The sequence below is a fragment of the Bison bison genome, unplaced genomic scaffold (genome assembly GCF_000754665.1).
Source record: "Bison bison bison isolate TAMUID 2011002044 unplaced genomic scaffold, Bison_UMD1.0 scf7180017864330, whole genome shotgun sequence".
Taxonomy (NCBI): Eukaryota; Metazoa; Chordata; class Mammalia; order Artiodactyla; family Bovidae; genus Bison; species Bison bison.
Genome location: NW_011494902.1, coordinates 13,425,437 through 13,441,755, shown reverse-complemented (window position 1 = coordinate 13,441,755; position 16,319 = coordinate 13,425,437). Strand labels below are relative to the sequence as shown.

Sequence of the window (16,319 nt, the reverse complement as noted above, 5' to 3'; positions counted from 1 at the left end):
CATCAATTCTTCAGTGCTCAGGTTTCTTCACAGTCCAACTCTCAAATCCATACATGACCACTGGAAAAACCATAGCCTTGACTAGACGGATCTTTGTTGGCAAAATAATGTCTCTGCTTTTTAATATGCTATCTAGGTTGGTCATAACTTTCCTTCCAAGGAGTAAGCGTCTTTTAATTTCCTGGCTGCAATCACCATCTGCAGTGATTTTGGAGCCCAGAAAAATAAAGTCAGCCACTGTTTCCATTGTTTCCCCATCCATTTCCCATGAAGTGATGGGACCGGATGCCATGATCTTCGTTTTTTGAATGTTGAGCTTTAAGCCAACTTTTTCACTCTCCTCTTTCACTTTCATCAAGAGGCTTTTTAGTTCCTCTTCACTTTCTGCCATAAAGGTGGTGTCATCTGCATATCTGAGGTTATTGATATTTCTCTCTCATTTAGTTTAGTTCTTGCAAATAATAGATGCTTAATGTAGACTGACTAAATAAGCACCAGAATGCAGATAGTATCCATCTCTTCCAGGGTGGTTGTGCATTCCTTCATTTATGTTTTTTGAATTTAAAACATTTTCTGTAATGAACATGTATTTTCTAATTATCAGAAGGTAAAAAATTATCATTCTGGGCTTCTAGAATTGGAGACCCTGCTAGGTAAAATTCAGTAAGTCAGCAGGAACTTAGAAATTAAATTATCATAAGTCAATGAAGAGTCTGTACATAGAAATCAATTCAGTGAGGCATTGCATTCAGGTAGGATGGGTGGAGTGTTGGGTTAAAGAAAGTTGGTCCATCTGAGTTGTGCTTCCCAATTACTTTATGCCTAATTTAATTTAAACTTAAATTTAAAATTTAGTTTCTCAGTTGGACTAGCTACATTGCAAGTGCTTTATAGTCATGTTAGCTAGCTGCTGCCATACTGAACAGTATAGGTAGGGAAATTTTTCATCATGCAAAAAATATTTTATCACAGAAGGTATGGGATCTAGAATCCTGGAAGCAGATATCAAGGAACAGAAACTCAAGATAGGCAACAAAAGAATGAAGGAAGACTTAGGTAGTGAGGTTCGGCAGTGTGAATCTGGAAAAGGAGTTTATTTTGAATATTCAAAATTTGAGTATTCAAAGTTTGAGCATTCAAAGGAGTTTGAGAATTCAAAGGAGTATTCAAAGTATGCGTTTTGAGCATACTGGTTTTGACACAGCTGGTAGAAGGCATTTATTTTTCTGTAAAAGTCTTGAGGAAGACCTGTAAGAAATTGTTTAAGTATAAATAACAATGCAAACTAGTATCTGTGTTAAATTGTGTTCTGTATCCCTTTATGTGATAAATGGTTTTGGAAAGTGGGGGGCTATTGAAAAGATTTTATTGGGCAAGAGTAACTAGTACATGAAGGATTTTCTCCTTGATTGTATATGACAGTGGTTAGAATACTGAATGCCTGTCCTGTTTCTCATATCACTGCCCCTTTATACTTCATACTTTTAAGGTATAAAAGTATGCATCTTGATAACAGTAGTCACACAGCTACACTGCTTAGGTATATTTTAACATCTCTTTTGATTAATCAAGAAAATAGGATGAAAGGCAAACAACAAGTATATTCAAACTGAATCGAAGAAAAATAAAATCTTGAATTTAATTATGTTGAATAATTGCTTAAGCAAATGTGACTCAGATTGTAGGTATAACGTGTATTGAAAATACTTGAAGCATGTATATGGATACAATTCCAAATACTAGAACGTTCTTACAACACAGAACCGTTTTGGTTAGACGATTTTAATAGCAGCTTACTTATACTTTTGGTGAGATGGTGAGCTAATGATGTAGCCGTTAATTTGAATTTAGCAGACATTTTAAATATAGGTTTCTCTTACAGAGACAAAAGTTGCAATTTAAAGCTCTTTGGTGGTCTAAAAACAGCTTAATTCTGTAGTAGCATGGTAATAAGTACTAATCCAGCTTATACAGTGATTGTAGTATGTCATGTTTGTGAAAGATTGCCCAACTGCTTTCTCTGGGTTTTATGTTAATTTAAAAATATTAAACATAAAACCTTATAACATCTTCATGCTGAGATAAACTGTTCAATTTAACTGGTGCTCAAGCAGCAGCTGTCAGGAATTATCTTGTTCCTAGTGCTTTTTGCTATCACCTTGTGCCCTTTCCTGCCAGAGACACAGTGTGGGATGATAAAGCTCACCTTGTTAGGATTTATTGCTTAAATAATACCTGAGGCAAGAAGAACACTGGGAACCTAGGGTTTAACTGCTGATTGAGTGATGTCATTCATTGTGTTATTGTACCTTTTTTTTTTTTTTAATTGATAAAAGAGGGCAAAGTAAAAATTGCCTATGAATCTTACCTGCATTTTATTTTTTTTGTGTGAGCATCTTCCTCACTTCTTTATAGGTATCACTGAGCTGAATATTTGAGGAGTTGCTTATTGTCCAATTTAACTACCATTTTACAAGGAAAAAGCAAAGAGAAATGTTTTAATTATGTTGGAGATAATTTCCACAATTTAGAAGTAGTGAGGGCTATTTCAAAATTCGTTATGAAAATAAAATGAATTTCTTATTAATGACTGAACAAACTGAAGGAAGTGTTGGTGTGGGCAGTCCCAAATGGGTAGTATTATGAAAACCATTGCCATTTTACTTCTGAATGTATTGCAGCCTTTCGCTTGAGAACTTCTATTTGGAAGGTTCCATTTTACATTTGGATTCCTTGATTACGGATCAGCTGGTAGGCAGGGTAAAGAGAGGTGGTGTGTGGTTGGAGGAGAGTAAAGGCCTTGCTTTAGTTAAACATTTGCTACAGATGTTCCACCTTAAGGATAATTCCCATGGAGCAAATGAACAATTGGATTATGACTAGAAATACATATATGAGGGATTTATTATTTTTGGAATGTAACATATTTTTCCCTTTTACTTTCTGCCATCTAATGCGTATCCTCCCAAGTTTGTAGTTTTATAAATGTATAACTTAAAAATTGGTAAAGGTAGATCAATGAGTTACAGTATACCATTTATTTAATCAATTATAAACATTTCTATGAATATTTGAATATTTATTATTAGTGACCTTTTGACCAAACCATTTAAGAATTAGTTGCAGACATTATTATGCTTTACATGTAAATAATTCAACATGTCTACTAAGAACGAGGATATTCTCCTATATAACAGCAGTAAAATTACTACACTTCAATTTAAGATTGATAAAACTTTACAGTTTTATATTCAACCCAATACTCAGAGTTTCCCTGTTGTCCTTATATCTTTTATAGTTGTTTTTTTCCCCATTCAGTATCCCATCAAGGATCACACACTGCATTTTGTTTGGGGATCTCTTTATTCCCCTTTACTCTAGATTTTCTTTTTCCTTTTATGACCTTGACATTCTTGAAGATCCAGCCCCATTTATTTTGTGACTGGCTGGCTATTTACTCATGACCAAATTCAGATTAAACATTTGGGGCAGGAATTGGTGATCTCTGTCTTTCTATCATGTATTGGGAAATGCATGATATCCCTTTGATCCACTATTGTTCATATTAAGTTTGATCACTTGGTAAGTTGATGTCTACCAAATTTCTTCATTAATTAATGGAAGTTACTTCTCCATGTAATTAATAGATGGAAGCTGTAGTTAATGAATTTCTCTTCCTTGTGTGTGAATGCATTGTGTTTACTTAGGTCTCAATGATTGAGTCATTGTTTACAATAGTGTGTATGTTGAGGGTGGAAGCAGGAAAAGCGGGAGGGGGAAGTATTACTCAATAACTTGATCTACCAATCACCACCTATTTTTTTTTTTAAGGAAAATATTGATTGAAATTAAATTTTATTTTTTTCTCTGCTAAAGATCATGGAGAAGGCAATGGCACCCCACTCCAGTACTCTTACCTGGAAAATCCCATGGACAGAGGAGCCTGGTGAGCTGCAGTGTATGGGGTCACTAGGAGTCGGACACAACTGAGCGACTTCACTTTCACTTTTCACTTTCATGCATTGGAGAAGGAAATGGCAACCCACTCCAGTGTTCTTGCCTGGAGAATCCCAGGGACGGGGGAGCCTGGTGGGCTGTCATCTCTGGGGTCACACAGAGTCAGACATGACTGAAGCGACTTAGCAGCAGCAGCAGCTAAAGATCAGATTTGTAGATAAGCAAATATCTTTGTATTTCATTATTTTCAGTCTCTTTTTTATTTTTTGGCCCCACTGTGTACATGCAGGATCTTAGTTCCTGTACATGCAGGATCTTAGTTCCCTGACTGGGAATCAAACTCATTCCCCTTGCATTGAGTGCAGAGTCTTAACCACTGGATCACCAGGGAAGTCCCCAGTCCCAGTTTTAGAAAACTTTATACTTGATGGTGGTGGGAATATTTTTGGACAAAATAGAGGACATTTTCAGGATATAAATTTTCTATTTGCTTTGTGCTTAGTTGCTCAGTCGTGTCCGACTCTTTGCAACCCCATGGACGGAGGAGCCTGGCGGGCTACTGTCCATGGGGATTCTCCAGGCAAGAATACTGGAGTGGATTGCCATACCCTCCTCCAGGGGATCTTCCCAACCCAGGAATCGAACCATGGTCTCTTGCATTGCAGGCAGACTCTTTAACCAGCTAAGCTACCTTTAGTTGAATACAAATAGACAATTAAAAATGCATCTTCTTGATAAGATTATTTACTTTAAAGCAATAAATCATAACATTAATACAGCAATGTGAGTTTAGAAACGTCTCTACTATTGGGTCTTCTGTTTCTCTTTTAGTCCATGAAGAAGACACTTGAATTCCCATTTATGATATATGCTCTTGTTACGTAATTATTATTCTTATGTGAAAGGCTAGTGCTGCAGATCATATAAACACCTGAAGTTAGTCATTTGGCTTGTCAGCAAGGGAGAATTTATAGTAGTTGTAATCATGGTAATAACAAGGATGCTATTTAGTATTTATTAAGTACAATAAAAAGCATCTGCAATGTAAGTGGTGCACAACAAATTCATATCCGTAGTGTAATGAATAGTACTTTGGGCTTAAAAGACCAGGAGTCTCTGCTTTGCCACTTTCTACCAGTGTGATTTCTAGGAAAAACTCTTAACCTTCTTCAATCTCATTTTTTAGAATGGGAATTAAAGCTGTAATGGTTAAATGATTCTATATTATGTTATAAAGGTGGCATTTCATCAAAATTGTGCCATCTAAATGTCCCCAGCTGCTCAGGGACTGTAATTTGTCGCTCTTCTGTGTCCACATGTGTTAGCCCCCTTGTTAGTGAAATATTTCCAGGTTGTCCCAGACAGTTGTCTGTTTGTCCTCCAGAATATTTTATTCATGTCACTATTAATAGCCAGCATTCATTCTGTGGGCTGTCTTGTTCACCTCTTCTCTTCTTCTTGGCTTGACCCTGGTACATAGTAGGCATTTATAATAAATGTTTGTGGAATTAATGAGTAAATAGACACTATTTCATTCATAAACATGGATATGTAGACATTCAGTTTCCTTTGTCCCCACCGCGCCCCACCCCGCCCCTCCGCCAGAGTCAAGGAACCAGCCTTTCTTCATTTTTTAAATTTAGGTTTTATATAAGGGATATTACAGACTGTACATCTGGTACCATTAGCAGTCCAGTAATTGAGAAGAAAATATAAAACCAACCCCAGAAATACTGCAGAATATTTAAAAGGGGGGCAGTGAAAAACATGCCAGGAGAAAAAGCCCTCCCTCACTAGATAAGTCTGTTGCATAAATCAAAAGGGTTTATGTCATAACACGAACATGTGCCATTCCTGCTCATATATTGAATTTCAGTAGTTGGTTGCATAAAGAAGTAAAGTGTAATGAAACTGGCGAGCAAAGTATTCCCCAGTCAGCCTTATCTTTGTTCCATTTGTCCTTCAGATAGAGCTTTTCTTGCCTTTTTCAATAAAATCCATCCAGCTCTTTTTTTTTTTTGCATCTCTCAGTAACTGAGCTGAGAAGACCAATGAGATTCAGGGCTTTTATAGTTCTTAGCAGCTGCTTTTTAAGAGATCAAAACTTAGAATGCTGCTACATGGTATTAGGCTTAACTCTTGATGTGTCCCTATGGGGGATATGTTTTCCTTGGGGTAGGATGAGTAGAGAGAAGAGAAGGTGAAGAATGCCCCTTCTAGTATGCTCAGGATGGTAACCCTAATTTCCTTCTTTCCTAGGATCCTCTTCGCAAGCTCAGTGCTTAACCTGACTGAACTGGCTGCCCTTCGACCTGACCTTGGGAAATTGAAAAAGATTCTGTACTTTCATGAGAACCAATTGGTATATCCTGTCAAGAAATGTCAGGAGAGGGATTTCCAATATGGATACAACCAAATTCTCTCCTGGTAGGTATAGATTGTATCACTGTATTTAGTCCTTTGCCATCTTTTTCCTTACCATTAACTTTTAAATCTAGAGACCTACGGTACACATATTTTTAAAATACCTTATATTAGGAGCAAATGTTTAAATATATCTTCCATGGTAAGAATTACTTGTACCTCTGCAATATATATATACAGATAAGAGAACAACTAATTTTTTTTATAAAATACATATGTGTAGCAACCGGATTATATGTTGAGCTAGTTATTTAACTGTATTTTCTACAACACTCAAAATAGAAGCAAAGGGCTGTCAGGGACCTCCTTCAGCCCCTTATTCCATCATCTGTTGTGTGAGATGTACTTTTAGAAAAGGCAGTTCTTCACCTCTTATTTACCAGCTACTTTCAGTGTATCCAGCCAAAATCAAAATAGAAATGTACAGAGGAGTAAACAAAAATTAAAGCGTAACAGAGAAAGAGGTTTTTGTCCTTTGATTCTTATTGTTTGTAAGAGAAAACTATGGAAAATGAATCTTTAGGTGATGTTTGGTTTTTTTTCTTCCCCTCATTGAGTCTTCTGAAATTGCCTAGCCTTAAAATACCATGACATTTTAAAGGTGATGGTCCTTCTGTTTTGTTACTTCAACAAAGTATATCTCTTAAAACTTAGTTAATAAAAGAAGTTAATAACGACTCTGAAACAGCTTTGCTATTGGATCCCATCGACATAACACTCAAATGGAGTCAGTTTGGCAGTGATTGGGTACAGTTTACTCACCATTTTTAATAGTCGTTAGTCTTTGGGGTTGATGATGTTCTTAAACAGACACCCAGCTCTTTTACTAGTATATTCCATAGTTTCGTTGACATAGAAAAACAGCTAGCTGGTAATACTTCTGTGTTTTGAGCATTTTGTAAATGTTTTCCTGCAATCATTTTTACAAGCTGCTTCAATTGTGAAGTAGCAATGCTATCAAAATAGAGAGGAGCTGCTTCCCGTCAAATGTCTCGTAAAAAAAAGCAACCGTTTTTAAATTTCAAAATAAAATTAAAATACTTTATTTTATATTGAAACAGAGAGGGAAAATATGTTTTAAAAACAAAAATGAAATCATTTTGTACTTTATCAATATGGAAAACATTTGTAATATTCTTTTGGTTTCTTGAATTAGCATCGTTCTTTTCCTCAGATAGTGTGTGTTTATTACCCCTGAGAAATAACTGGGGAAAAAAATTAAGTCTGTTTTTCCCTTTATGGATGGCTTTAAAGTTAATGGAAGTTACACCCACTCATATCAGAGAGGAAATGCATGAAAAAGAATATTTCTGTAAACTATCTTGGTTCTTTAATTTGACAAAGACTGGGTTTTTAAGAATATATGTAGTTGAGTTGCATGCCCTTTGAGGGCAAATAGCAAAAAAAAAAAAAAAATTTTAACTCACTACCCCTCATCTCTCTGTTCTAGAAAAGATTGCTTTTGCTCAAAGGGAGTGAGACCATAAAATCTTATACATGATTTTTGAGCATTGCTCTTCTCAAGAGGATAAACTGGTAGATGAACTTGAAGAGAAAGAAATGGACTTGATCGTCACTGGGACTCTTAATGAGAAAACAGTGGTTTGCAGTCGTCCAGAGGAAAAATAAGAATGTCAGAAAGCAGTCCAGTTCAGATTCTCTTTGAAAAGTATGACTCCAGCTTCCTGAAATGTTTCTTTAGTTTTCTTGCTGACTTCTGCTTTTGTTGGCACTGTCAGATTTCTTTCTTGACTGTGTGGCAGTTAAGGACTTCAGAGATGACTGACATAAGCACTCACCTTAAACAGAGGTTTCACTAACCCTCTGACTGGTGAACACTTGTCGTAACTATATATTATGACCTGTGAGTCGCTATTAAAATATGTGACATATAGTGAAAACAGACTAGCTGTAAAACATCCTTCAACTTTTGGTGTATTATTATATTGGCTTCCTTATTGCTCAGTGTAGTGTCAGCACTTCTGTGACATTCTCTTGTGTTATCCATGTTGTAATCACTGCTAACCCCAAATTTGCACTAGGTTGCAACTAAAAAAACAGAAAATGCTTGTATGGGAAAGCAGTTTTCAGGGGTGGGAGTGGATAGGGATGGCAGGTCAACATTCCTTTTGTTGGTTTTTCATTCCACTATGTACTGAAAGTAGGAACTTTGTCTCAGTAAACGCAAATTAAACTAAACTTAGGATTTGTTATGATAGTCCTGCTCTGTAAACTCTATTTATTTATTTGTGTTTTGCAGTCTTGTGGACTTATGTGTCTTCTTTTCAGTTTTCTTGATGTTCTTTATAGAGTGAAATAAAACTGTTTCCTCTTTGATCTTATACACCTTATCAAAGCATTTGTATGCATCATGTTGAGATCCAGGGACACTGAGACATGGAATCATTGCTTAAAGCAATGAGTGCTATTTTAAAAAACAAAACAATGATTTATTAAAATGGTTTTTTGAGTCATAAAGGAAACATAGTACATATTCCTGTTTTATCCAGTTCACCCACGGTTATCATTTGTGTTCATTGGTTTCCCAAAAAATGTTGTACACAAATTTGGAAACTACTGACGTATTTATGATACGTAAACTTTGTTTTTACATTCCCTTCTAACTATATATTTTAGATTATTTTTAATTTAAAAAAAGTGCTAAGGAGAGGATCACAGCATTTACATCAAAAGCAACAGCCAGTATTATATTTCTCTTGTTTAATTTTGAAGGTTCATGGTGTTATGGTCCTTTATAATATATTATGTAATCAGTAGGACCTAGTGGTATGGATTTCTGGATCCATTTTCACCAGTTTCTTCTATTGCTCTGACTCCCCCTAGTCTAATATAATAATAGAATAAGTTACTTGTAGAGTTCTCATATAATCCTTTCTGTGTATGTAGTCTCAGAACTTTCAAAAACCTAACAGTTTCTTAAAACAAAGGTTAAAATGAGAAATAGACTTTAACCACATGTTATGAAGGTATGCTCTAGTGTGAAATAATTTTATCTGGATTAGTCTCCTTAAAGGCAGTGAAAAGTATGCTAACTTTTTTGTTCTCCATACTGTGGTGTAAATCAAAGTACATCACCGACATAAAAACTCAACATGGGTAACTGGGCCACAGGGAGAAAGGTCCTCATGTTTTTGGTGACACTACAGAAAATTCCTGGCATTGCAGGAAAATATACTTAGGTTTGAAGCCTCATAAGTGAGAGTGTTAGTGGCTCAGTCATGTCCAATTCTTTGCAACCCCATGGTATGTAGCCTGCAAGGCTCCTCCGTCCATGGAATTCTCAAGGCAAGAATACTGGAATGAGTAGCCGTTCTCTTCTCCAGGGATCTTCCTGGATTGATCCCAGGTCTCCTACATTGCAGACAGATTCTTTACTGTCCTCATAGAATCCCATTAAATCACTGAATTCCTTTCCTGCCTTTCCTCTCTGATGCCTGCCATCTAACTTCCCTTGATATAAGGCTAATGAAAGTAACTTATCTGTTAGGATCATTTTGATAAAAACCAAGAAGTGGAGAGTTCTTTGCAAACCCAAGATTCAGTAAAAACTGTGATTAATGAAGAAGTCTTTAAGCTTCTTCTTTATAAAAGAAGTTATAAAAAGAACTGAATGAATGTGGGCTCACCATATGCATTTATCCTTTCCCTTTGCAGCCTGGTGGCTGATGTGGTGGTATTCAACTCAGTTTTTAATATGGAGTCATTTCTCACTTCTATTGGAAAATTCATGAAGTTGATTCCTGATCACAGATCCAAGGATCTGGAAAGCAGCATCAGACCTAAGTGCCAAGTTATTTACTTTCCCATCAGGTTTCCTGACGTGAGCAGGTCAGTGTGACTCTATTTTCAATATTCTGTCATAAATTATTCCCCAAATGTATAAAAATAGGTACTATTCTTGCCATTTTTAGCTTTTTCACATAAGCATGGTTAGAGAATTGAGTACTCTTTTACCTTTCTGTGATTTAGAAATCATGTGTCCAACCTATCACTGAATGGTTAATTCCAATATTAAGTTCTTCTTTTCTTTTCTCTTCTATTTGTTTGCCAAAGAAAGGTGCTTTGGCTTTTAACATTGACTGTTGTTTCTTCATTTGTTGTTTTGATACAGAAGTCATCGTCAAGCATATGTCCCAACCTTTTATTCAGCTTATTCCCAGTGGTTTATATGTATAATAGTAACTCCTAAGTAAGTCAGTGTTAAATTTTACTGCTTAGATTACTTTCATTTCCCATGCTGTGTTTCCTTCTCCTATTTTTTATTATTTACATTATTTTAGTAAAGAATTTGGTATTTTATATTGGGTTGAAATGCATTTAATTGCTATTTCTTTTTCTCAGTCACTAAGGATATTTTTATTACCCTTATCACTGGGCCCACCCTGAATTAGCAATGGATGATGTGGCGCAAAGGGAACATTCTAGAATTCCTTTTCACTTTTGATTAAACCTAGCAAAATTGTTTTTACTGCCACCAGAAATATATCCCCCTTGTGAATAGAAACTTTACTTCAGTCGGACTCATACTAGCTGGGGATGCTGCTGCTTTGTAACTGACTGTGTCCTTAAAAAAGAGCTCAGGGACAGCTGTTTCTTCCCCATCCTTGAAGACAGGAGACAATTTATTGTCCATGCATGCTGTGTAGGAGGTCGGCATTAGTGTCTATGTTCTGGACTCAGTTCACCCGGATTTTGCTGTGGGGACACCCACTCTTCCACACCCCTAATACTGATTTATTTGAATCTTACTAGTTAATACTGCACTGAAGAAAATTCTACCTAATACCAAATCAAGCTATGAGTCATAAAGTTTGTTAGACCACCTTGCCTAATCCTTATTTTCTGGAGTTCAGAAAACAGAACGCCAGAGAAGCAGACGGGCTTGTACTCACACTGTTGATTGTTGTCAGAGACTGGATTCAAATTTAGATTCTATGATTTTGATTCAATTTTCTGTTTAGTTTCTAATCTTCCTATTAGTACAGGTCATTTGTCAAAAATATTTAATGATCTATTTACATTTTTGAAAACTGTAAAGCTAAGTGAAACTAAGATCACAGTTGATTTTCATATGTATGTACATATGGTATATATTTATATTTATAATCCATAATTTTCATGTGTGATGAAAGAATGTCAGTGTCTAAAAAACACAATGGTTATGCTTTAGCTCTGTCTCATCAGCTAGAATATAACTTATACTTTAGGTCATATTTTTTAACTTTATTTTTGACATTCTTTTAAGTTTTTCATATAATAATATATCATTAAAATGTGCATCTTTAAGTGAATAGGTAGTTATAGTACATCTTAATTTTTATTTCTATAGAATTTCAAATAAATAATGTTTTTCAAATTCATTTGCATCTGATAGAGTCCTACAATATCCTATGTTTAATACACCTGTGGCAGTTGAATAGTTTATTAATTTGGACTGTATTACCATAAATAAATCTAGCTAAATGGAAGAAGGTTAAGAAATATTGTGGCCAAGATAACATTCATAAGCAAGGTCTTAGCCCAGAGTGTTATTTGAATTATTTTCAAATGGTAATTTGCTTTATCCAACCCAAACTCATATAGTGTAAGTAAGTGATTATTTGCATGAATGACAATCATTCTAATGCCTGCAGTCTTAAAAAGAGTATTATTTTGTTGAGATGTTGAAAAATATTTAGTAATGCCAAAGGCAAATAACCAAGGTGATTAAAAATAAAATGACTTTTGAATGCTTCTACTTTCTCTCTATACAAATATTATAGTCATGGCAAAGTTGTATTAAATTTATAAACAAAGCAGAACATATACTTGAATGATTAATATAATGTACTATAATAATATACAATATAAGGGGTAATAACAGGGAAGGGAAAAAGCCATATTTTAGCAAAGTATATGAGGACTTCTAAAGTTGATAATTGTTCAAAGTCAGAACGTCCAACTTTGAGATTGAAATCCAGTATTGAGCTTATAGTACCTGCTGTTACCTGTTGCCTTCCTTACCCTTACACTGCCTCATTCTCAAAGGCCAGAAAAATAGTAGCAAGGATGAATATTCACTTGAAAATATTTCATTATATGTATTAAAGCATTTTGGGAAGAGAAAGCTCTTAAATACCATAGTTAGGCATGCACATATTTGAGGCTTGACCACCCCTGGTGGCTCAGAAAGTAAATAATCTGCCTGTAATGGAGGAGACCTGTGTTCAGTCCTTGGGTCAGGAAGATACCCTAGAGAAGGAAATGGCAGCCTACTCCACTGTTTTTGCCTGGGAAATCCCATGGACAGAGGAACCTGGAGGACTGCAGTCTGTGGGTTCAACAAAGAGTTGAACACAACTGAGCAACTAATGTTTCCACTTTTACTACTAGCCCTGTAACCCATGCAAGTACAAAGACCTTGAGTTTAGGTTATGATTATATTTACCTTATCACCTCATAGGCATGATGTAGCAATTAAATGAAATAATATGTGCCAAACGTCCAGCCTGGCACATAACAGAACCTTAATAAAGATTGTATGGGATATGGCTCAGACGCTCAGTTGTGTCTGACTCTTTGGAACCCTATGGACCGGGGCCTGCCTCCATGGACCTCTGTCCACAGGATTCTCCCAGCAGGAACACTGGAGTGGGGTGCCTTTTCCTCCCCCAGGGCATATTCATGACCCAGGGATCAAACCCATGTCTCTTCTGTCTCCTGCATTAGCAGGCAGACACTTTACCATTAGCGCCACCTGGGAAGCCCTTAATAAAGATTAATTCATCTTGTTAACTCCTTCATCCCCATTGTTTTATAACCTAGCACATTTATTGCAATCTGAATAAAGGGGACTGTCTTCCCATTTTCCCTCTCTTAACATGTGATAACAGAGAAGTATTCTGCCAAAGGAACAGTCTAATATAAATAGGGAAATTCCTTTATATATTCTTCTTATCACCCTAATATAAGCAGCCTTTTGGCCTTACCAGAACCAACTATCCACTGATGTTAAGGAGCCAGCTCATCACTTTCATTCTTCTCGTCCTAATTTTGCTCCTCCTTTTTCCAGTTGAACTTCCATATGCTGTCACTGTACCTCCTTTCTTGTGTATACTCTCAAATGTTCTGCACCTTTTCAATTTGATTAGGAGAAAAACCTCCGGCCATACTTACTGCTACTGCTACTGCTACTGCTAATCACTTCAGTCATGTCCGACTGTGTGCGACCCCATAGACAGCAGCCCACCAGGCTCCCCCATCCCTGGGATTCTCCAGGCAAGGACACTGGAGTGGGTTGCCATTTCCTTCTCCAATGCATGAAAGTGAAAAGTGAAAGGGAAGTTGCTCAGTCGTGTCCGACTCTTAGCGACCCCATGGACTGCAGCCTACCAGGCTCCTCCGCCCATGTGATTTTCCAGGCAAAGAGTACTGGAGTGGGGTGCCATTGCCTTCTCCGGCCATACTTACTAGCCCACTCTACATTTATGACCCCTAAATCTAGAGGGAAACTTCAAACTGGATGGCGAGTATACCATGCTTTCCCTCTTATTTATAACTATTTATACATTTTCCTTTCCTTGTAAGCTTTTAATAACAAATCTTCAGACTTCTTTCTCCGATAATGACTGAAAAATAAAAGCAATCAGAAGAGAATATTTTTACACTGCTACCATCACATCTACCATTTTGTGCTTCTGGATGCATTTTTTTTTTTTAATCTTCACACCTATAACTACGGATGGACTGACCTTGTTTCTGTCTAAGGTCCAGCTCCATTTCTTTGTGGGAGCCCATCTTCCTTGCTTACCTAAAAATTAACTTTTCTAGTAATTTTTTTCTCTGATCTGCATCATCCATTTTCCTCTTTTCTGGATGGTTCCTATTAGCATACAAAAATGCTATTTGTTTTACATCTTAAAAACATTCTCTTTTGATTCCAGTTCTTTTTCTGCTACTGCCTCATTTCTTTCTCTCTCTTAATAGCAAAACCTCTAAAAAAATTTTTTTTCTCTCTCAATATCAAAAGCTCTAAAAAAATCTTTTTTTTTTTCAATTTCATTCCCACTGTTTTCTCTTGAAGCTGCTCCACTGCAACTGTTTTTGTCAAGGTCACTGATGACTTCCATGCCTGTGGTCAGTTCTCATTCCTCATCTTACATCACACATCAGCAGCACGGGACGCACTGTGACATAGTCTTAAAGGTGGCTCCTAGGACACAGGTTCTGCTTCTCAGGATTGTTGCTGGTTTCTCAATATGACTTTGATCTTTAGCTTTGAACTGGCCTTTAGCACTCTTGAAACTTAAGGGATTAATGGAGGAAGAGCCCAGGATTGAAATGAGAAGATTAGAGTCAGAAGGTCATCAATGAGAGAATTATCCTGTGGGACAAAGGGAAGAGAGTTTTAAGGAGATGGCTTAGGCTAATGGACTGTACCAGCCCAGCTCCTCTGTCCATGGGATTATCCCATCAAGAATACTGGAGTGGGTTGCCATTTCCTCTTCCAGGGGATTTTCTTGACCTAGGGATCGAACACACATCTCTTACGTCTCCTGCCTTGGCAGAGGTGGATTCTTTACCACTGAGCCACCTGGGAATCCCTTTAAGGAGATGGGCAGTAGCTAATTCAGAGGAGTGAAATTAAATAAAGTGATGACTAAAGCTATGCTTGAATTTGACACTTAAAGGGACAGTGATACCCCACCTTGCATTCTGTTAACTCACAATAAAATTTCATAATTTTTTTGGTAGCCAGAGAAACAGACTTCAAGTCGAAATGAGATCTCTTTTTCTTTCTGTCTCTTTCTCTCTCTCTCTCTCACAATCAGGCCGTGCTTATTTTAAAAATGAAGGCACCAGGGCCCAGAGAAGTTTTGTGTCTTCTGGTAATCACACAGCTAGATAGAGACAGGAACTGGAACTGAAACTGGAACTCCTATCTCAAAACCTCCATCCAGTGTTCAGCCCATCACTTATTGTAAATGCAATTTCGGAGGTCTTGATTATCTGATTTTTCAGCTGACAGCAGATTAACAGCATCAAATTGGGGGTGCGATAAAGGCAGGCTCACTGACAGCAGTAAAAAGTGACAGCTGACTGACAGCTTGACAACAAGGGAGGAGAGAGATAAACTATTAAAAAAAATATATGAGAAGTGAAAAAGCATAGCAGCCTGGAGCCATTGTAGGGCAGGGCAGGCAACTCTGCACACTGAAGAACCCTGCAGACATTTCTCCATGATTGTACAGCTTGTACATCTAATAGATGACTGTGATTTATTAAGAAAGGTTAAATAGTAACCAGTAAATTCTCTTTAAAAATATAGGGAAACTCATAACCTACTTTTGGCAGAAATTATAAATGACAGCAAATGAAGCTAAATGTCATGTCTTACTCTGGGATGTACATGAGTCATATTCACCTAAAGGAAGATAATAAACATCTGACCCCTTTTCATGCAGTTGCAGTGTCTGTAAGCTTAAGTGAGTGGGAAACATTTCAGTAAGCTACTTCTTTTTGGATCTTTCTAACTGAAGCCTTTTCATGCACCAGTTCTCCCTTTGCTGTTAGGGTGTTTATATTGGCTTCCTTGAAACTGAAGGCATCAAAGCCTGCCAGATGATCAGTAGTCAACAAAACTGATTTTGTCATATTAATACCACGTCTTAGTCCTTTTGGTCTGCTATAACAAAATACCATGGATTGGGTGGCTGGTAAACAATAGAAATTTATTTCTCACATTTCTGAAGACTGGGACGTCCAAGATCAAGGCGCTGGCAGATTTGATGTCTTGTGAAGGCCTGCTTTCTGATTCATAGATGGCTGTCTTCCCACTGTGTTCTCACATGATGCAAAGGGCAAGGGAACTCTCTGTGGTTTCTTGCATAAGGGCACTAATCTCATTCATGAGGGCTCCACCCTCATGACCTAATCAC

General features: G+C 36.8%; 1 protein-coding gene across 14 annotated transcripts in view; it reads left to right on the top strand.

Moving 5' to 3' along the window:
* Positions 1-16,319, top strand: part of GTDC1 (glycosyltransferase-like domain containing 1) — a 460,141-nt gene that overhangs the window by 188,125 nt on the left and 255,697 nt on the right. For 13 of the 14 annotated variants that reach the window (XM_010853688.1, XM_010853695.1, XM_010853690.1 and 10 more), the window contains 2 exons: positions 6,217-6,384; positions 10,057-10,230. In XM_010853688.1, coding sequence (XP_010851990.1) covers positions 6,217-6,384; positions 10,057-10,230 — 342 coding nt within the window. Of the gene's footprint in view, positions 1-3,910; positions 3,947-6,216; positions 6,385-10,056; positions 10,231-16,319 lie in introns of those variants that run through there. The other variant, XM_010853700.1, reaches the window with a different exon arrangement.